Consider the following 23,759-nt stretch of genomic DNA (forward strand, 5'->3'; position numbering starts at 1 on the left):
CTGGAGCACTAGGGAAAAGGAAACCTGGACACTTTATGAAACTGTAAAGAAACATACCCATGCCTAGACCAAACCAGTTATCTAGCAATAAAGGCCTAACTCTCATGATTTCATCAACCCGAATTATGAAGAACATGATAAAATGAAGAAATAATCAGACAACAATCAGCAAGATTAAACCAAGATAATGGAATATCAGTTATATAAAAATGATATAGAGCATGTTTCAAATATAGAGACATAAAAATGGAAAGAAAACAAGAAAAAGGAAAGTTATACCATGAGAGAAAAAGCATATGTGAAAAATAACATGTTCGAACTACAAATAATGAATGGAATGAAATTAAAAATTGAATGAACACCTTAATAGTCACTCTTTTACTTTCATCACTGGCTGGAGGGGGAAAAAAAAAGGGAGATACTGGCAAACAAAACTGAACAAATTATGTTAGGTACATGAATAATGAATATGTAACAACAAATGCCACTATAGATAATTATAATACATCAAAAATGATCTTAATAACAAATAAAAAATAAAAATTCTAAAATCATGACGTTTACCTGAAGAAAATTCTTTAAAAAATTCAATGGACAGACTAAACAGAACTAGGCCCAAATAAGCTAAAATAATAAAATACAACAAATATTTGAAAAAATTTCTCAGAATGCAAAACATAACTAGGAAGAAAAAACAGAATAGTGTAAGAGAGATGCAGAAATCAATGAGAACATTCAAAATATACTGATTAGAAATACACGATTTAAACAGATCAATTTCAAGCACTGAAACAGAAGAAGACATCAAAAGCCTACCAACCAAGAAAAGTCAGGACCAGATGGATTTTCAGTCGAATTCTACAAGACCTTTAAAGAAGAACTAATACCAATACTCCTCAAAGTACTACAGGAAATAGAAAAGGAGGGAACCCTTCTAAACTAATTCTATGAGGCAAGTATCACTCTGATACCAAAATAAGACAAAGACTCATCAAGGAAAGACAACTTTAGACCAATATCCCTGATAAACACAGATGCAAAAATTCTTAACAAAATTCTGGCAAATCGCATACAAAAACATATGAAAAAGATAGTGCACCATGATCAAGTGGGGCTTATCTCAGGGATGGAAGGTTGCTTCAACATCTGGAAATCAATAAATGTAATTCATTACATCAATAGACTTAAAGTTAAGAATCATATGAATATTTCAATAGAAGCTGAGAAAGTATTTGATAAAATACAGCACCCATTCATGCTTAAAACACTAGAAAAAAATAGAAATAGTAGAAACATTTTAAAGGCTATCTATGCTATGCCCCCGGCCAACATCATTCTTAATGGAGAAAAACTGAAAGCATTCCCTCTAAAAACTGGAACAAAACAGGGATGCTCTCTTTCACCACTTTTATTCAACATCATCCTTGAAACACTAACCAGAGCAATTAGACCAAAGAAATTAAAGGGATACAAATAAGAAAAGAACTCAAGCTGTCAATATTTGCCAATGACATGATTTTATATTTAGAGGATCCAAAAAACTCCAATAGAAAACTTCTAGAACTAATAAAATGAATTCAGCAAAGTCACAGGATATAAAATCAATGCTCATAAATCTAATGCATTTCCATTCATAAGTGATGAATCCTCTGAAAGAGAAATTAGGAAAACCACTCCATTCATGCAGCCTCAAAAAAAAAAATTGGGGAATCAATCTAATAAAAGAGGTGAAAAACCTCTACAATGCAAACTACAGAACACTAAAGAAAGAAACTGAAGAAAACCTTAGAAGATGGAAAGATCTCCGATGTTCTTGGATAGGCAGAATTAACAATGTCAAAATGGTCATTCTACCAAAGGTGCTCTACAGAGCCAATGAAATTCCAATTAAAATCTCAATGACATTCCACATAGAAATACAGAAAGCAATCATGAACATAATCTGGAAGAATAAGAGACCTTGAATAGCCAAAACAATCCTGAGCAGGAAAAGTGAAGCAGGAAGTATCACAATACCAGATCTTAAACTATACTACAGAGCAATAGTAACAAAAACAGCATAGTATTGGCACCAAAATACACAGGCAGACCAATGGTACAGGATAGAAGACACAAAGATGAAACCACATAAATACAGTCAACTCATACTAGAAAAAAGAGCCAAAAACATACAATGGAGAAAAGATAGCCTGTCCAACAAACAGTGCTGAGAAAACTGGAAATTCATATGCTGCAAACTGAAACTAAACCCCTATCTCTCACCCTGCACAAAACTCCACTCAAAATGAATCAAGGACTTAGGAATTAGACCAGAGACCCTACACCAAACAGAAGACAAAGTAGACCCAGATCTTCATCACATTGGCTTAGGATCAGACTTCCTTGACAAGACTCCCAAAGCACAAGAAATCAAAGCAAGAATCAATAAGTAGAATAGACTCAAACTAAAAAGCTTTTTCTCAGCAAAGGATGCAATCAATAATGTAAAAAGAGAGCCTACAGAGTGGGAGAAAATCTTTTTAACATACTTCAGATAGTACACTTATCTCCAAAATTTATAAAGAACTTACAAAACTTTATACCAAAAATACAAAGAACCCAATCAATAAACGGGCCAAGGAACTAGACAGACACTTTACAGAAGAAAACATACAGGTGATTAATAAATATATGAAAAAGTGTTCAACATCTCCAGTAATTAGAGAAATGCAAATTAAAACAACTCTAAGATTTCACTTACAATTAGAATGGCTATTTTCAAGAACACAAACAATAATAGATGTCGGTGTGGATGTGAGGGAAAAGGCACACTTTTACATTGCTGGTGGAGTTGCAAATTGGTGCAGCCACTATGGAAAGCAGTGTGGAGAATCCTCAGAAAACTTGGAATGAACCCACCTTTTGACCTAGTTATCCCATTCCTCAGTTTATACCCAAGGGACTTAAAATTAGCATACTACAATAAAGCAGTCACACATTAATGCTTATAGCAGCTGAAATCACAATAGCTAGATTGTGGAACCAACCTAGATGTCCTTCAACAGATGAATGGATAAAGAAACTCTGGTATATATACACAATGGAATATTATTCAGCCATAAAGAATAATATTATGGCATTTGCAGATAAATGGATGGAACTGTAGAATATCATGCTAAGTGAAATAAGCCAATCCCACAAAACCAAAGGTTGAATGTTTTCCCTGATGAGTGGAGGATGGGGGTGGGGGGGTGAGTGAGAAAAATATTGAGGAACATTAGGTTATGTAGAAGGAAATGAGAGGGAGGGGGTATGAAAAATTGTGAAATGAGACAGACAACATTACCCTATATACATCTATGATTACATGAATGGTATGAATCCTCATCATGTACAACCACAGAAATGAAATGATGCATCCCATTTGTATACAATAAATCAAAATGCAGTCTGTAAAAAATAAGAAAAGAAATTAAAAAAAAAAAAGAAATTCCAGAAAGGCAAATGGTGAAAAGGTAATTTAAAAAGAACTCTGGCTGAATTTTTTCCTGAAGAGAGAAAGTTTCTGCAGAAACAGGAGTCATGATAAATTCTAGAAGAGGATGACTAGAAAAGAAAGAACCTGAATGCAAGAAGGAAAGGAAAGCAAATAAACACAAGAAATTGTGGGTTAATATAAGGATTCAAGGACATTCTGAAATAACTTTGATATCAAGTAGAAAAATCAATACAATAGAACTAAAATACAGTAAAACAAAATAATTAAAGAAGAAATCGGATCAGAAGTTTAAAAAGGTATTTAAGTCCCTTAAATTTATTAGGAGGAAAAAATACACTAACAGCACTACTGTCGAGTTTATTTGTTAAAACAAAGTCAAACCATTTAAAGAGTAAAAATGAAAAAAAAAAGGAAAACAGATGATAAGGGAAAAATTTATTTCAGATCAATTCAAACAAAAATAATTAACACAAAGAACAGAAAACCAGAGTAAATGATATGTAATAAAATAGTAAAAACCATTCCACATGGAGCAATAAATATGACTTATAAAAATAAGCAACTGAACAGGGTACAGTGGCACACACTTGTAATTCCTGCAGCTTGGGAGGCTGAGGCAGGAAGAACACAAGTTCAATCAGTCTCAGCAGCTTAGCAAGGCCCTAAGCAACTTAGCAAGACACTGTCTCTAAATAAAAAATAAAATAAAAGGCTTAGTGATTAAGCACTCCTGGGTTCAATCCCCTGTACAAAAAAATAATAATAAATTAAATAAAATAATGCAAGTAAGTAAACAAGCAAGCAACCGGAGTCTGACAATGGCAGACAAGATCTAGGTAGGAATCCCCAACCCCTCCACAGCCCATTAAGGAAGCAGTGAAAGAACAGCTGAAAAAGAGAGAGTCAGAATAATAGCACCCCAGCAACCTATCTTTGCAGCAGGGCAGGGGGTGATGCTTCTGCATCACAGATCACTACAGAGAGCCAACAATCACAAGTTCCATGCATTCAAATGGTCACAGGTTCTGTGCCACTTTAAAGAAGATTCTGGAGGGGAACCAATGCATAGCATCCCACAGCAGTCAGAGAGATGGCCCTGCACTCAGCATCCTGTGCTCCTGGACCCAATAGAAACATCCAGTAAATGCAATACACCACCCTCTGAACATGCAATCTCAGGCCCTTGGGTTGACATACAAGAACTGGGTGGTGAGATACTCAAAGCAACCAGTAATGTAACTCCTGTGCCAGCACCTCCAGGAGGACCCAAAGCCAAAGATTAACTTGGTGTAATACTGTTACAATAATCAAAAGTTTAGTAGTAGAACAATGATGATATAGTGGTAAAGGAACAGAAGACGGTTCAGAAATAGATACATAAGCTCAGTTTATTGTGACAAAATTGTGCAATGAGAAGTAAGTCAATGAGAAAAGAACAAACTTTAAACCAATGGTACTACACCAATCCAAAATTCACAGTATAAAAATTAACCTCAACCCTTCTTTACAACATACACAAACACTGACTTTTCTATGGCTCACAGAACTTAATATGAAAGCTATATTTGGAGCCAACATGGAAGAAAATCTTTTTCGTCCCCCTAAGAATTTTCAGGTCTAATAAATTAACATTCTGGATCCCTAAGGTTGTAAGAAACTAAGGTTGTAAGGTATTCAGGTCTAGTTATGTCCCAGAGGTAATAAAGGATCTAATGAATGCTGTCGACTAGATACATAGCAAAAGTCAGAAACTATTAAGTAGTTTCTCATTTGAATGTCACCTGGCTTATCTTCTTTGTCATAAGCGTCTTACTTCCCCTAGAATGAATGACTTAAAATAAGGTACTTAAAAATTCCATACCAAGTCATAATAGTTAAACACTATTCAAAAATGCCCTCTAAGTCTCAGTTTCTCCTTTTTTAAAATGACGGAGTTGGACAAGTGTTAGTGTCACAGGCCAGACTATATCATTGACAGGTGAAATAGTACAACCTCAAAGTGAAGAGGGTGAGAGGTCAACAGAGCTACTGATGTGACAAAGCAGCAGTAGGTGAGGGCAATGGCCTCGAGAAGACCCAATGTCTACAAGGTATCATCAAGACTTGAAAGTCTGTTTTTGTCTTTTGATTGACAAGTTGATCTAACATGCTTGTCTCATTGATTCCAGGGTATGTACTTGCTATAAATTTATATACAGAATTAAATATCCCATTTATTAATTTATAAACCATAATAAATACAGACTACCATTTCTACTCACCAGCAGATCTTGCTTTGGAAAAGGAAAACATACAAATATGCAAATTTCAGCAACATCAGAAATTTCATTAAACCCAAATAGAGTCATAATTCATTTTGGAATTCAATGATTCAATGATATGTTTGCAGAATGACTTTACTATAATAGGAGGCAACTACCATAATATCTTTGCAGGGCAAAATTGTTGTCATTCATCAGTGAGAACAATTCAACTGCAGGCTCCACAGTTTTTGGTAAAAGCACTCAGAAAGTTCTTTTCACAAAGAGTACCCATCGTGATTTTTTCTTCCTATTTTACACAGCAATTATCTCAAAACCTGGGACCAAAATATTTACAAAGCAAGTGAACAACAGGCAGGCAAACAGGGACTCCCCTGAGGCCAGCAGCACATAAACAGGCAAGCAGCAAAGTGGCCCATTCATAATCTGATAAAATTGAACCTCTTAAATACAAAATTCCAATTATCAAAAGCAAAAGCAAAACAAAATTGAAAAACAACAAAACCAGGAGTCAAGCATAAGCAATGATACTTTCTCTCTGAGTGGGTAAACACTGCATTCAATAGGAAATAAAAGGGAAATTGGTGAGGTTCACGGTCCCCAAGGATAGCCAGAGGTTGGGGGCAGTGCTAAAGAAAGAAGGACAGGTATCAACAAAGTCCCCAGAAACCAAGCCCATCACCCCCTCTGTGAGAGCTTAGCCCCTTCATGATACCAGAAAAGACTAATACTACAACTGAGACCTTGCCACACTGGGGTCTTATAATTTTCCTGATATAATTCTGCCAAAACCCAAACTTCTTTTTATTTTATTTTTTTGAGGCATGATCTCAATTTGTTGTCAAGGCTGGCCTTCAACTTATGGATTCAAAATAATACTCCTGCTTCAGGCTCCTGGGTACCTGGGACCAAAGGTAAATGGCACAATGCCCAGCTCCCAAACTTATTCTTGACCAAAGAATCTAATTTGGCAAACAAAATCCTAGCTTAGTGCTCCCACTTCTCCCATTAACCAGGACATGAATCTTCCTAACTTACACACAACACAAAAAGAGATCATGGAAGCAAAGCACTGGTGCTATCAATTACACAAAACTTTGAGATAATATTCTGGATTCATTCTATTTTCAGTGATTGTGGTCATCAAGAGAAGTGCTTCAGAATACTTCATTACTTCTTACTTATCACCAAACTAGGTCAGACAGACATCACCAGCAGGAAGTTTTGTTCTTTTTAAACATTTATAAACAAAGGTTTCCAATTCATAAGTCAGTCCTGCTGTGTCCCCTAATGGGGGCCAAAGCATAAACACATGTATATGACTATAAACTATTTCCTGAAAAAATGCAAGATACTCATAAAGTCAAGATTTCCCTACTAAACAGTCTTCTAAATCCACAGTGAAATGGCCAAGACCTGTCCAAAACACAAGTACTACAGAAAGACAGCTTGAAACATAGAACATGATTTTCTAAAGATCCTTCATGCTGCCCAGAGATGGGATGTGCCCTGCTCTGGCAAGGGAAGAGAAAGGCACATGATGTGACAGCAATCTCATCCCCACCCACCCAGATCAGGGTGGATGCCAACTCCAATTTGCAAACAATCAGGCTCCAGAAGTTCAATGCTAACTGCAACGTTTCTCACAACATTTGCCAATAACTTTAAAAAGCCTCGGAACTGATTAGGGTACTGGGTTCATCTTTGTTTTTGGGGCTGTCTGGAGTAAATCTCCTAGGTTCCTCCTTACCTGCACAGTGCCCTTGTTAGTCCTTTTCATGTCTGAGCAGTGAAATTAAAGCAGCTAGTCTGTCATTCTCTGACAGCACCCATAACAACAACAAATACAAATGGTATCAATTTTCCAATTAAAAAACAGAGATTAACATAATAGATCAGTAATGGAATATTACTCAGTCATAAAAAAGAATGAAATTATGACATTTGCTGGTAAATGGATGGAACTGGAGACTATCATGCTAAGTGAAATAAGCCAATTCCAAAAAACCAAAGACCCAATGTTCTCCCTGATAGGTGGACACTAACACACAATAAGCGTGGAGGTTGGGGGAAACAGTTCATTGGATTAGACAAAGGGGAATAAAAGGAAGGGTGGGATATGGGACTAGGAAAGACAGTAGAATGAATTTGACATAACTTTCCCAAGTCCACATATGAATACATGAAAGTGAAACTCAACATCATGTAAAACAACAAGAAAGAGTTCCTAATTAGAATATATTATATTCCATATGTATATATCAAAATACACTCTACATCATGTATATCTAAAAAAACAAAATATATATTTCTTAAATAAACAAAATTGATAAAAAAAAAGATCCAACCTTATGCTTTTTGCAATATATTCATCTCATAGGTAGGGACACTCACAGGCTGAAGGTGTAAGATTGGAGAAAAATATTCGATACAAACAGAATATGAAAACAAGCCCAGAATAGCCATTCTCATATCTGGTAAAGTTGATTTTAAGCAAAAATTAATCAGAAAAGATGAGACAAGGAGGGCCATTTTATCCTGGTAAAGGTAATCCATACAAAGAGAAGAAATAATGATAATATATAGGCAACAAATGTCAATGCACCCCCCAATTACATTAAAAAAATACTCCTTGTCATTAAATCCCAGATAGACCACAATACAATAATACTGGGAGATTACAACAAATACTGTCACCAATAGACATATCATCAAAGCATAAAGTCAATAAAGATGTATCTAACTAAAGTAATACTATAAATCAAATGGACCAAATATTAGAATATTCCACCCCAAAATAGCAGAATTTATTTTCTTCTCAGCAGTTGAGGGAATCTTCTCTAACAAACCATATTCTAGATTACAATGTAAAACTTAGAAAATACAAAAAAAAAACTGATTATAATCCCATACATCATATTGGATCACAATGGAAAGAAACTAGAATTCAACAGCAAGAAAAATACCACACAAACTCATGGAGATTAAACAATATCTAAAATGAAGAATGAATCAAAGAAAAAATGAGAGAATAAATCAAGAAATTCTTAAAAACAAATGAAGACAGAGATACAACATATCAAAATCCCTGGGACTGGATGAAAGCAGTACTAAGAGGAAAATTTATTGCATTGGGTGCCTATCTTAAAAAAATAGATTGCAAATAAATAAACTTATGTTGACTTCAAGGTCTTAAAAAGAAGAGCAAACTAATTCCAAAATCAGTAGAAGACCAGGAAGTAATAAAATGAGAGTTGAAATTAATAAATTGAGAATTTAAAAAAATACACAGGATCAATACAACATAGTTCATTCTTCCAAAAGATAAATAATATTGATAAATCTTTAGCCAAATTAACTGAGAGAAGGGGGAACCTATATGTATAATGTAACTCATCAGAGAAACAGAACTAAGAACAAGAATCAAATGATCATCTCAAGGCAGGAAAGACCTTGGATAAAATACAGCAACTATTTATGTTAAAAAACACTGGAGAAACTAGGGATAGTTTCAACATTATAAATGCAATACATGAAAAACCCAAAAACAACATCATGACAAATGGAAATACTTAGATACAAACTTCCTGAAACATGTTTTGATCTGTATGCTGAAAATGCAAAATACTAATACAAGATGTATCAGAAGACCTAAGATGCAGAGACGTCATGTCTTGAGATTGAAAAAAATCAATATGTATGTTAATTAAGTCAAATAGGTTTAATGTAATCCCTTCTGAAATCCCAGAAAATATTTTTCAGACAACTACAACCATATTCAAAATGTATACAGAGGCATTGATCCTAAGATAGCTAAAACAGTGTTGAAAAACACATATACAGTGAGATGAATAACTAACCATTATTAAGACTTAGTATACAACTAGAAAGGAAATTGAGTTAGTAACCAAAAACCTCCCAACAGTTTACAGGAGTATAAATTTTCAAAATAGTTTCTAATGATCTTCTGAATTTCAGAAGTGTCTAAGGTATTATCTCCTTTTTCATATCTAATTTTGTTGATTTTTGGAGTTACACTCAACTGAAAAATCTGGAAGACAATAACAAATTTCTAGACACAAATGACCTGTCCAGAAAGATACAGAAAACCAAAACAGACCAATAATCAGAAATACACTTGAAACAGTAATTAAAAGACTACCAACAAAGAAAAGCCCTGAACCAGATGAATTCTTGTCTGAGTTCTACCAGATATTTAAAGAACTAACACCAGTCTTCCTCAAATTATTCCATGAAATTGAAAGTGAAGGAACATTCTGAAATTAATTCTAAGAAGCTAGTATAACCCTGATATCAAAATCAGACAAAGACACATCTAGGCAAGAAAACAATACACCAATACCCATGATAAACATACATAAAAAATTCTCAACAAAATATTGGCAAACTAAAAAAACCTATTAAGATAATACACATTATCGAGTAGGTTTCATTTCAGGGATACAAGGTTGGTCAATATATGCAAATCAATCATAATGACAGACCTCATAAAAATTAAAAACTTCTTCTTGGTAATAATTCACGTGAATATGAGGATTACACAGTTTACAGTGTAAAAAAATTTCAAAGAAAAAAATTGCAAAGAGTATCATTACCAAGAAGATATGAAGAACTATCTAATGCATCGATTTTAAAAAACAAACAATACAATAAAAAAATGAGCAAAAACAATTAACAGATATTTTACCTAAGATTTTATAGGTGGAAAATAAACATGAAAATAGGGTTAACATAATAAACCATTAGAGAAATGCAAATTAAAACCATAATGGGATATTAGGACACAACTAGAATGGATAACATATACAATACAAATAAATCCAAGTGGCAAAAAAGATGTGGAAAAAAACTTCATTCATTCATTACTGGTAGGAAACAAACTGACCAGAGTACAACTCAGAATTAGTCAAAATTAATGTCCCAAATGTCAATTTATTCTCACATGAAAACCTATATATAAAATTCTACAGCTTTAAATGAAAAAGTCAAAAACTGGTCCTTCAACAGGTTAATGGTACAATGAATGATGATATGTACATAATGAAATACAAATATAAAGGGACAAACTATTGATGTATGTACTATCTTGTATGAATCTTTAGGAAGTTTTACAAATATTGAAACTTTAGAAATGGAGAACAGGATAATCACTGTCAGGCTTTAGGGAGGTAGGTAGGAGAGAGTCAGGAAGGTGGGAGATGTTATAAAAAGGCAACACAAGGAATTCTGGTGGTATTGAACTATTCTCTATATAAACTTGACACACACAAATGAATTTAAGTAAACTGGAAAAAACTATATGAAAGCATTATAAAAAGTCACTGTCAATATCTGTAATTATGGTACTGTACCATAAGCATAAGGAATCTCTCTGAATTTTTCTTGAAACTATGTATCAATCTAAAATTATCTCCTTACTCTTCAATTAAAAATGCTGAAATGATTGATGTATTAATGTCTTTTTTTAACTGTTCTTATAGTAGTCTTAAAACATGGCCACAGATTCTATCTCAGAGAAGAGAGTAGGAAAGAGGAAAAAATAAAACAAAGATGGATAAATCCTAAATAAAGTACTAATAAATATAATGCAGACATGTTGAGGTTTTTTTCAATAAAATCAGAAAAAAATATTGGACAAAATTTAATATCCATTTATAATATACTCCAGTAAATAGGAATAGAAAGGCACTTCCTCATTCTGATAAAAGACATCTATGAAAACTAGAGTTAACACCACACTCAGTGGGGAAAGATTAAATGCTTTCCCCAAGGACTAGGACAAGAAAAAGATGTCAATGCTCAACACATCTGTTCAATGTTGTACTGTATATTCTAACATTAAAACAAGATCAGACAAAGAGATAGAAGGTATAAACGCTAGAAAGAAGTAACAATGTGTCCATTTGGAGATTACATGATGGATTACAAAAATCCTAAGTAATCTATAAAATACTGTAACAAGTGAATTTAGAAAGTGGCATGATATAAGGATAATATATGCAAATGCCTACTGGAAATTGAAACAATTAAGGAAAATTACAACTGCAATTTGTTCTTTTTTTGTTTTTCCAGTACTGAGGATTGAACCAAGGAGGGCCTACCACACGCCAGGCAAGCACAGAGTTGCATTCCCAGTCTTTTTACTTTATTTCAAGACAAGAGTCTCACTTAGTTGCCCCAACTGACCTCAAACTTGTGATCCTTCTTACTGAGCCTCCTTAGAAGATGTGATGTTATAAATAATAATTATATATTGATTAACAATGGCAAATATGGCCAAATAAATGGAAAAGCATTCTTTTTATATAATCAGTTACAAAATATTAAATTTGAAAATATTCTATAAAATATAAATTATATTATTTTTATTATTGAATGAAGTTTTATTTTTATTGTTGAAATTCCTAACTGTGGGGGTTAGATGATTTTATAAATAGCTAAATGCTTACTTACACACTGAGCATGTTCATTCAACTTTTTTTTTCTTTTTCCAGCGTCACATAACATACCTTAGATAGTCTTTTAGAAGATTCACAATTATGATCTGTACATGGCTTGGGTCCTTTTTCAGTGTCTAGAGATGAAACTGAGAAAATATATTATATTTTATCAAGGGTCTAATGTACTATATCACAATATTTAAATTGGATTTTGAAAAATGAAGATCATTTGTCTAATACTCCTCTTCCATTAAAAATTTAAGCAATTTTTTCTAATATTACATAACTATTCAGAATGAACCTAAGCCAAATATTTGTTTTATATAAATCAAGAAAACCTCACTTCTATAATAAACAATTAAATTTCTTGATAATGCTTGGCTATTCTGATTCTATAAAATTTTAATGATATATTTATTTCAACTTGTATAGCATATGTATGCATAAGTGTGGGTGTGTATTCATTCAGTTCTCTATTTAACTCTGACCATATATTATAATGTGTGTCACTAGCCTAACTCAATTCTTAATGTCTTCCTATGACATGATAAGAGGTAAAATGAACTATGCTAACAATACTGGAAAGAGAATGAGATTGGATTACAGTAGTGACCATGGTAACTGAAATGATAAACATACTCATACATTATGTCCTTATTTATCAAATAACAACCAGGAACCAACAATATGCCAGTTATTACTCTATGTATTTGGGATAAATAAGTAAACAAAATCAAGAAAATGCTACAGATTTAGCAATGTGCAAATGAGTAATATCTTTGCAAGATCACCTGAAAAAAATTCCTACTCTAAGACTTAAAACTGAAAGAAGGCATAAGAAACAAAAGATTTCCATTAATAATCTTTATTAATCATACCATCAATCTCCTTGCCTCATCAAAGATCAAAAACCTTTAGTTTCTCTCAACTATTCATTAAATACATAGAAGGAAATCTTATTTTGAGCCCTAGATCTACTGTTAATAAACACAGGCACATTATTTAAGTTCTTATGATTTTACACTACAAAAGAACAGGCTGAGAGGTGAAAGACCTCTACAATGAGAACTACAGAACACTAAAGAAATAAACTGAAGGAAACCGTAAAAGATGCAAAGACCTCCTATGTTCTTGGATAGGCAGAATTAATATTGTCAAAATGGCCATACTACCAAAAGTGCTATACAAACTCAAGGCAATTCCAATTAAAATTCCAATGATGTACCCTCATAGAAACAAAGCAAGCAATCATGAAATATACTTTGAAGAATAAGAGACCCAGAATAGCTAAAGCAATTCTTAGCAGGAAGAGTGAAGCAGGGAGTATCACAGTATCAGAACTTGACATATACTACAGAGCAATAGTAACAAAAACGGCATGATATTGGCACCAAAACAGACAGGTAGATCATTGGTACAGAACAGAGGACACAGAGACAAACCTACATAAATACAGTCACCTCATACTAGACAAAGGTGCCAAAAACATACAATGGAGAAAAGATAGCCTCTTCAACAAATAGTGCTGGGAAAACTGGAAATTCATATGCAACAAAATGAAACTAAACCCCTATCTCTCGCCCTGCACAAAACTCAACTCAAAATGTATCAAGGACCTCAGAATCAGACCAGAGACCCTGCACCTTATAGAAGAAAAAGTAGGTCCAAATCTTCATCATGTCAGTTCAGGACCAGACTTCCTTAACATGACTCCCAAAGCACAAGAAATAAAAGCAGGAATCAATAATTGAGATAGATTCTAACTAAAAGGCTTTTTCTCAGCAAAGGAAACAATCAACAACGTGAAGAGAGAGGCTACAGAGTGGGAGAAAATCTTTGCCACACATACTTCAGATACAGCACTAATCTCCAGAATCTATAAAGAACTCAACAACTTTACACTGAGAATACAAATAACTCAATCAATGAATGGGCTAAGGAAATGAGCTGACACTTCACAAAAGAAGATCTACAAGCAATCAACAGATATATGAAAAAAATGTTCAACATCTTTAGAAATAAGAGAAATGCAAATCAAAACTACACTAAGATTCCATATCATCCCAATTAGAATGGTGATTATCAAGAATATAAGTAACAATAGGTGTTGCTGAGAATGTGGGGGAAAAGGTACACTCATATATTGCTGGTGCAGTTGCAAATTAGTGCTGCCACTCTGGAAAGTGGTGTGGATATTTCTTAGAAAATTTGGAATGGAACCACTTGACCCAGCTATCTCACTCCTTGGCCTATACCCAAAGGACTTAAAATCAGTATACTACAGTGATGCAGCCACATCAATGTTCATAGCTGCTCAATTCACAATAGCTACATTATGGAACCAACCTAGATGCCCTTCAATTGATGAATGGATAAAGAAACTGTGGTATATATCACAATGGAATATTATTCAGCCATAAAGAAGAATAAAATTATGGCATTTTCAGGTAAATGGATGCAGCTGGAGAATATCATGTTAAGTGAGATAAGCCAATCCCCCCTAAAAAAAGGCCGAATGACCTCTCTGATAAGTGGATGATGATACATAACAGGGGGTGGAAGGGAGGCAAGAATGGAGGAAGGATGGATTGTATAGAGGAACAAAAAGGGGTGAAAGGGGTGGGGGGAAGGAAAAATAACAGAATGAGACAAACATCATTACCCTATGTACATGTATGATTATACAAATGGTATGACTCTACTTCATGTACAACCACAGAAACAACAGTTGTACCCCATTTGTATACAATGAATCAAATTAAGTAAATTATTAAAAAAAGGATAGACTGAATGATGTGATTTTTTCTATTCCTTAAAATCTGTATGACTATGATTAAAATCATAAGTACTTTGGACCAACAAAGCTATTAATAATTTGGTCACTAGCCATCATGACAATTTGATTCTCCACATATCCCATTAGCTATTATAGAATTCTCCAAAATACATACTATGCTATCCATATACATACATTGTTTGTTTTCTGTACAATTCTTTCAAAACACTAAGAATATTTGATGGAAGTTCTTAATCATCCATCTCGTTAGTAATATTTCCCCTACATTAGAGTCCACAGAACACCTAAAAAAGTTCAATGCCTATTTACTAGATAAAATCTCTGAATCAGCTATCTCCCCTATGTTCAAGGAGCTGGAGAAAATTATGGACAAAGAATCCCCCCAAAAAATCAGGGAAATGCTGTCTTACAAAACACAGAATATCAAAAAAGTTAAAGAAGCTATAAAAAGGAAACTAATAAAAATCCTAGAACACAAAATTACAACAAATGAAAGGAATTCACAAAAGATTTTTAACAACAGACTGAGCAGTCAGAAGAAAGAATCAACCAACTTGAAGACAGTCTTTGAAATTAGTAAGTGAAGAACATAAAAAATGAAGTTAGGGAGACCTGTGGGATAACATCAAGTGTATCATATATACATAAAATGGGAGTTAAGAAAAGAGAAAAGAAAAAGAAAAAAAGAATGACTATCTAAATAATAAATGACAAAAATTTTCCAAATTTGATAAAAGATATCAATTTGCATACATAAGAGGATCAGAGGAATCCAAATAAGTCCAAGGGGAAATGCAATGAGTTCCACACTGTGTCACATTATAATCAAACTCTCACATGTGAAACAGAAAGAGACAATCTCAAATGCTGCACGTAAGAAGTAATTTGTCACATATAAGGAGTCTATAATAAGATCAACATAAGATTTCTCATTAAAAAACATGGAGGGAAGTGTATATTTTTCATAAGGAACCTTTTTAAAATATGAAGACATGGATAGATAAAAAGCAAGGAGCTGGAGAAAAATATGTAATGCTTATATGAATTTTAAAAATGCTAGAGTAACAATATTAATTTCAGAGAAGACAGATGAAGGAATAAGTAATTATTAAGAATAAATCAATTGTCCACAAAGACACAAGAATCCCTAATGTGTGTATCTAACACTAGAGAGCACAGATACTTGAGGCAAAATACGAATAAAACTGCAAGGAAAAATATAAGAAACAACTACATGTGGAGACATCAACACCTCTCTATTAGTAACTGAAAAATCTAAAAAGTAAATATTAAAAATAACACAATTGACCTGAAAAGTACCACCCATCAACTGTACTCAACTGACGTTCAGAAAATACTTCATCCAACAAGAGGTAATCACACGAAGCCCACACTAATAGAAACCACATTTGGGGCCATATTAAACACATTAAGAAATTTAAAAGAATAGAAACAATTTAGTATATGCATTCAGCCCACAAAAGAATTAAACTACAAATCCATAACAGAAAATAGCTGGAAAATCCAAAGAACTTGGAAATTTAAAACACTAATATATAATTTATGATTTGCTAAAAAAAATCACATATTTCAAACTATATAAAGGTAAAAACACAACTTATTTAAATTTGTGGCATACAGTGATTACAGAGAAATTTATAACAAAGTAAATATATATTGGAGAAGATAAAAATGCAATAATCAAAGCTTCTATTAAGGAAAATAAATAAATGAAAGCAAAGTTATTCTTCAGAATCACTGAAGAAATAAAAACCTTCCAAGAAAAACACCAACTAAAAGAATTCAGGAGTACTAAGCCAGCATTATAAAATACGTAAAGAAATACTACACTTAGAAAGTTTTTTTTTTTAAAGAAGAAAGGAGAAATCCCTGAGCTTGTGAACAGATGAATCTCATTAGAAAAATAGCTAAGCAAAATGAGTATTAGCATTGAATTAAACATTAGAAATGAATCAAAATGGCAGAAAGTAGGTGTACTAACACAATATAAATCATCTCAACACTCAAATTAAAAAACATGAACTGGTAAACAGAATTAAAAAACAAGACCCAATAATATGTTACCTACTTACAGGCAAAGACACTTAAGCTGAAGGGAAAGAAAGGAAAATGATATCCCAAGCAAATGGAGCTCTAAAGCAAGCAGGAATAATTATTCTAATTTTGGATAAGACAGACTTCAAGACAAAATTAATAAGAGACAAAGAAGGTTACTTCATACTAAAGGGAAGAATACATTAGGAAGATAAAATGACAGTAAATATTTATGCCCCAAAATTACCATGTCCCTAATTACATAAAATAAACACTATTCAACATTCAAACACTCAGATCCCAATATAATACTACTACAAGATTTCAATACATCTTTTTAATTAAGAGATAGACCATCCAAATATAAAACTAATAAAAAATTATTTGGAGAGACCTAAAAAATAATATTTATCAAAATAATATTTATCAAATAATATTTATCAAAAAATAATATTTATCTGGATCTAACAGATATCGATATTAGATTTCATCCAATAACACCTGAATTCAAACTCTTCTAAGACTCTCATAGAAACTCTTTAAAATAGACCACATCTTATGTCACCAAGCGAGTCTCAGAAAACATTTATAAAATCAATCTAATTCCTTGCACTAATCAGGTCACAACAAAATGAAATTAGAAATCACTAGTAAGAAAAACAATGAAAACTACATAAATACATGGAGACTGAACAATATACCTTTGAATGATGAATAGATCAGAGATGAAATTAGGGGAGAAATTTTAAAATTCTTAGAAGCAAAGAAGAATATATATACAACATACCAGAATCTCTGGGACACTATGAGGAATCAAAGAGGAAAGTTTACAACTATAAGTGCCTATGTGTGAATATCATAAAGATTCTAAATAAACTACTAGCACATGTCTCAAGGTCCTAGATAAATAAATACAAACCAATTCCAAAGTAGAAGAAAATAATTAATTCGTGGCTTAAATTAATAAAATAGACAATGAAAGAACAATACAAAGGATCAATGAAACAAAGAGTTGGATCTTTTGAAGGATAACAATACTGATAAACCTTTAACCAAATTAACCAAAGTAAAGACTCAAATTAATAAAAGTAGAGAGGGAAAAGAAGGTATTGCCAAAGACATTTCTGATATCAAGAGACTAATAGGTGACTAGTTTGAAATCTTACTTTCCAATAAATTGGAAAAACTAGAATAAATGGACAGATTTCTGGACATATATGACCCAAACAAAATTGAACCAAAGATAGAGAATATCTAAACAAATTGATAATAAGCAATGAGATTAAAGCTGCAATTTAAAAAACAATATAAAACACAGCAAAATGAAAATCTCTCCAACAATGTAAAGCCCAGGAACAAATGTTTTCCCAGCTGCATTTTATCAGACCTTTAAAGAGAAACTATAACCAATGCTCCTTAAATTATTCCATGAAATGGAAGGTGGAGAGAACACTTATATTTATTTTATGAAGCCAGTTTTATCATGATACCAAAACCAGATAAGGATATGTCAAGGAAAAAAAAAAAAAAACTACAAACCAATATACCTGATGAACATAGGTTAAAAAAAATCCTTTAAATAATCTTAGTAATTTGTATTCAAACACATTAAGAAGATTTTACATTAGGATCAAGTTGCTCTTATCCCAAGGATGCAAGGTTGCCTGAACATATGCAAATCAATAAATATTATTCATCATATAAGTAGAATTCTGGAAAAAATTACATGACCATCTCAATAGATGCAGAAAAAGCCTTTGACAAAACTGAAGACCCATTCATGATAAAAACACTGAAGAAACTAGGGGTAGAATGAACTTACCACAACCTCATAAAGCTATATATGAAAAACTCAAAGTCAGCATCATATCGAATAAGGAAAAACTGAAATCATCTCTAAAATTAGGAATGAGACAAAAATATCCATTCTGAACTCACCTATTCAATACAGTACTTGAAATTTTAGCCAGAACAATTAGTCAAGCAAAGGAAATAAAAAAGGATAAAAGTATTATAGGAAGAAGTCAACTTATCAGTGTTTCTAGATGATATAATCCTACACTTAAAAAAGACTTTAAAAACTCCACCAGAAGACTTCCAGAGTTCATAAATAAATTCAGCAAAGTGGAATACAAAACCAAAAAAAATCAAAAGCCTTTCTATATGCTAATATGAATCTGCTAAAAAATGTATAAAAAAACTTGATTGATAATAGCCTAAAAAAAACTATGACTAGATCTAACCAAGGAGCTGAAAAATATCAACAAATAAAATTATAAAATATGGAAAAAAGAAATCAAAGAAGACACTACAAGATTGAAAGACTGCACATATTCTTGGAAAGGTAGAATTAATATTGTAAAAAAAAGACCATATTAACAAAAGTTATCTACAAATATAATGTGATCCCCATCAAAACACCCAGTAACATTTTTCAAAAAAGACTCCTGCAACTTTATGAACAGTAAAAAATCCAGAATAACCAAAACAATTCTAATGAAAAAGAGTAATGCTAGAAGCATTACAATGCCAGATTCCAAATTATATTACAGAGACACAGTAACTAAACAGCTTGGTACCACATAAAAACAAACATGCAGACCAACAGAGCAGAACTCAATACACAGATAAAGCCATATAGCATGGCAGTGGCAGCAAAACAGACATAAATATCAATGGAATAGAATAGAGGACACAGACAAATATATGTAAAGTTATCTGATTCTTCACACAGTATCAAAAGCATACACTGCAGAAAAGACAGTCTTTTAATAAATGGAACTGGATGAAACTTGATATCCATATGTAAAAGACTGAATGTAGAGCCCAATGTTGTTCCCTGCATAAACATTAAAGCAGATCAAAGACCTAGTAATTGTACAAGAAATTTTGTATCTGCTTGAAGAAAACACAGGGTTCAACACGTAGGTGGCAGGCAGTAACTTCCTCAATATGACCCCTAAAATTTAGAAAGTAATTATAATAAATAGAATGACATTAGATTAAAAACCTTCTACACAGCAAAAGAATCAATTTTGTGAAAAGAAAGCAAATAGAATATAAGATTTTTGTCAGTTACTCTTTTGACACAGAATTAATATCTAAAATACATAAAGAACCAAAAAAAAAAATCTTAGCACTGAAAAACCAAATATCTCATTTAATAAATGGGCAAAGGATCTAAACAGACATTTCTCAAAAGAAGAAATACAAATGGCAATAAAATGTATGAAAAAAAATTAGCAATCAGGAAAATACAAATCAAAACAACACTGCATTTACATCTTACTCAGTTAAAATAGCAATCATCAAGAACACAAATAATAATAATAAATGCTGGTGAGGATGAAGAAAAAGGAACACTTAAACACTGTTGTTGGGACTGTAAATTAGTGCAACCATTATAGAAATAAGTATGGAGATTCCTCAAAAGAGTAGGAATGGGAACCAATGTATGAACTCAGTGTTTTCTAGAAGAATTGAAGACATCATACTATAGTTACACATGCACATGCATGGTATAATAGCACAATTTACAATAACCAAGTTATGGAACCAGCTGAAGTTTCAATCAACCAATGAACAGACAAAATGTGGTATATATACACAATGGAGTTTTATGAAAGCATAAAGAGCAAAATTATATGATTTGCAGGTAAATGTATGGAAGTGTACAACATCATGTTAAACGAAATAAGCCAGACTCAGAAAGTCTTATGACTTATATGTGGGAGCTAGAAGGAAAAATGCAAGAAGGTGAAATGCAGATATTCCTGAAAACAGAAGGGTGGAGACTGAAGGGAGGAAGAAGAGGGACAGAAAAGGTACTGAGGAATGAAACTGAATTATGTTATGTACATAAACAATAATTCAATATGCCACAATGAATTCACTATAGTATAATATAGCAATAAAAAAACTAAACTTTAAGTTTTCTATACTGAAAACTATGAAACATTCTGAAAGAAGTCTTAAATTAATGGACAGATAGTCTGTGTTCATGCACTGACAGACAATATTATAAGTTGACAATAATACCCAAACCTATGTACAGATTTTAATGCAATCCCTAGCAAAACTCCAATGACTTTTTGGCAAAACTAGAGAAGCAAATAGTAAAATTTATAAGTAATTGTAATCAACATCAAGCTGTCATAAAAACACTGAAAAGTTACAAAATCTTTGAGTTCTTAAAAATCTAAATAAACAGTCTGCCTCTGGTCCTTTGTTTTAGGAATTAGAGAAAAATTTCAATATTGGTTTTTTGGAATTTTCTGAGGAAAAATGTGGCAAGGAAGATAAAAGATTAAAAATTAGTTTGAACATCTCATGTCCTTTGCTTTTAAATCGAAATGTCATACCTCTCAATTGTGTCTTTCAATTGATATTCTATTCTAGGTGACCAAAATGTAAATAACAGAGAAAAGAAAAAGAAACAGAGGGTGAGTTAGAGAAGTAGGTAGGTATAATCAAATACTAATAACAGAGAAATCAAGGGAAAAGATGGAATATGAAAGGAATATAGCAAGCAATAGCTTTTGATATAAAATGGGAAGGGAAGTATCCTATAAAACATATAAATGAGCTCAGTGGAGTGCTGTGGTACATGCCTGTAACACAGAGGCTGAAGCAGGAGGATCACAACTTAGTAAGAACTGGTGTCAAAATCAAAAATAAAAGGGTTGAGGATGTAGTTCAGTGGTAACATGCCTGGGGGTTCAATCCCCACTATGAAAAACATTATTTTTTTTTAAAGGAAGAAAAAAAAAACACATGGATGGTTATTCTTAAGAAAGAATTCTTATACCACTTATAAATCTAAAATCCTTACAAATAAAGTCGATTTTTTTGTCGTTAGGCTTCCGCTTTAGATTATGAAAAGCAGAGGAAGCTAAATGGTTCTTCTGGTCTACAATGTTAACCAACCTCCTTATTAGATGCTTTCACAAATTAAATCATTGTAACTAAATATCACAATAGATCCTTGTGCTGAGTTCCATTCTATAGTAAATTATCACAGGAAGGTTTAAGTTATTTGAAAGAGCAAACTTTTCATTATATAAATTAGGATTTTATTTGGGGGTTATTAGTACCAAAATGAAAGCACAGAACAGGAAATATATTTAATTTAGAACATTTACATTCCAAAAATACTGCTGATAATTCATAAAGTGTTTAAAATTGGTTTTAATTTTTTTTAAGACTTTTTTACACTTACCCGAAAATGTAAAGAACAATTCATTTTGCAAACCAGCTCTTTGCATTTTAACACGATGGCATTCAGACTTCAGTAAGGAAATTTCACATGAAAGATCAAGAACCAATTTGCTTAAAATCTGAAGAAGTTTCTTTTCAAAGGAAATATTATAGATACTATTGCAGGGAGCTGCATGATAACGAGCTGTGAACTGGTAATAATAATGAGGTTCACGATATGCTGTAGAAAATTAAGCAGAGAAAGAAACAAACATGATTATTTAAATAATTCAAACACATATTGCAACCATTCATGATTTGGAATAAACTCAGCACATGATCTCATATAAAGCTACATTCATTTTTACTTAATACTTACCTAGCAGTTATTAAATACCAAATACTTTTATAGTAACTTTGCAAATAGTGACTCAATTAAATCTTTTAACATCATATAAAACTGAGATTATAATAATATCCATAATGAATCAAATGAGGCACATTGAGAGATTACGTCACATGACTAATTTTTTACTTCAATTTTCTCTCCTCTCACCTGATAATTATCACATCCTAAATTGCTTCTATTGTATTCCTATTCACCAGTTGAAATTGTGAACCCTTTGGCAAACTTTCTGTTTTTACTGAGGGCAAATTATGATCACACTTGTTCTGTTTATTGTGATAATTAACAATGTAGATGCCATAGCAGGAACTATTTGGTTTAATGCTATATATTGTTTGCATTGGTTATTATTATTTGTCTGCCCCTAAACTCTGAAACCTTCAGGGACACTACGTACACAGGGTCAAAACTTTACTGTCTCAGATCCGTACTTTTAGATGGTTTGATGCAAAAACAGCATGAAAAACCAAGGGAACAAATCACCCCAAACAAACAAAATACTTCAGGAACAGAATTCATAGACAACATGGTGGAAGAAATGTCAGAAAAGGAGTTTAGAATGTTCATAGTTAAACTGATCTGCAAGGTGAGGATGATGTAAGGAGTAAAATCAGAGAGAAAATACAGGAAGTGAAAGATCACTTCAATAAAGAGAGACTCTGGAGGAAAACGTCAAGCAGAAATCCTCAAAATGAAGGAATCAATAAACTAAATAAAGAATTCAATGGAAAGCATCATCAGCAGACTAGACCACTTGGAAGACAGCTTCAGGCAATGAAGATAAAATACATATAATCTTGAAAATAAAGTTGTACATGGAAGAAAGATGTTAAGGGACCATGAACAGAACTTCCAAGAAATATGGGATAATATGAAAAGATCAAATTTAAGATTCATCAGGATAAACGAAGGCTGAGATACAAAGTAAAGGAATTTTCAATCTTTTCAATGAAATAATCTTAGAAAATTTCCCCAAACTTAAGAATGAAATAGAAAATCAAATACAGGAGGCTTACGGGACACCAGATATACAAAATTCTAACAGACTCACGCCAAGGCACATTATTAAGAAAATTTCTAACATACAGAATAAGGATAGAACTTT

At 32.5% G+C, this 23,759-nt stretch overlaps 1 protein-coding gene across 3 annotated transcripts in view; it reads right to left on the minus strand.

Annotated features, from left to right (window-relative positions):
- Zpbp (zona pellucida binding protein) overlaps positions 1 to 23,759 on the minus strand; it is a 103,924-nt gene that overhangs the window by 44,891 nt on the left and 35,274 nt on the right. For all 3 annotated transcript variants that reach the window (XR_007109868.1, XM_047561760.1, XM_047561759.1), the window contains 2 exons: positions 22,271 to 22,489; positions 12,270 to 12,346 (listed from right to left, as the gene is read on the minus strand). Coding sequence is in view for 2 of the 3 variants with exons in the window: in XM_047561760.1 (XP_047417716.1) it covers positions 12,270 to 12,346; positions 22,271 to 22,489 (296 nt within the window). In the remaining variant the exon portion in view is untranslated. The remainder of the gene's footprint in view (positions 1 to 12,269; positions 12,347 to 22,270; positions 22,490 to 23,759) is intronic.

The sequence above is a fragment of the Sciurus carolinensis genome, chromosome 8 (genome assembly GCF_902686445.1).
Source record: "Sciurus carolinensis chromosome 8, mSciCar1.2, whole genome shotgun sequence".
Lineage (NCBI taxonomy): Eukaryota > Metazoa > Chordata > Mammalia > Rodentia > Sciuridae > Sciurus > Sciurus carolinensis.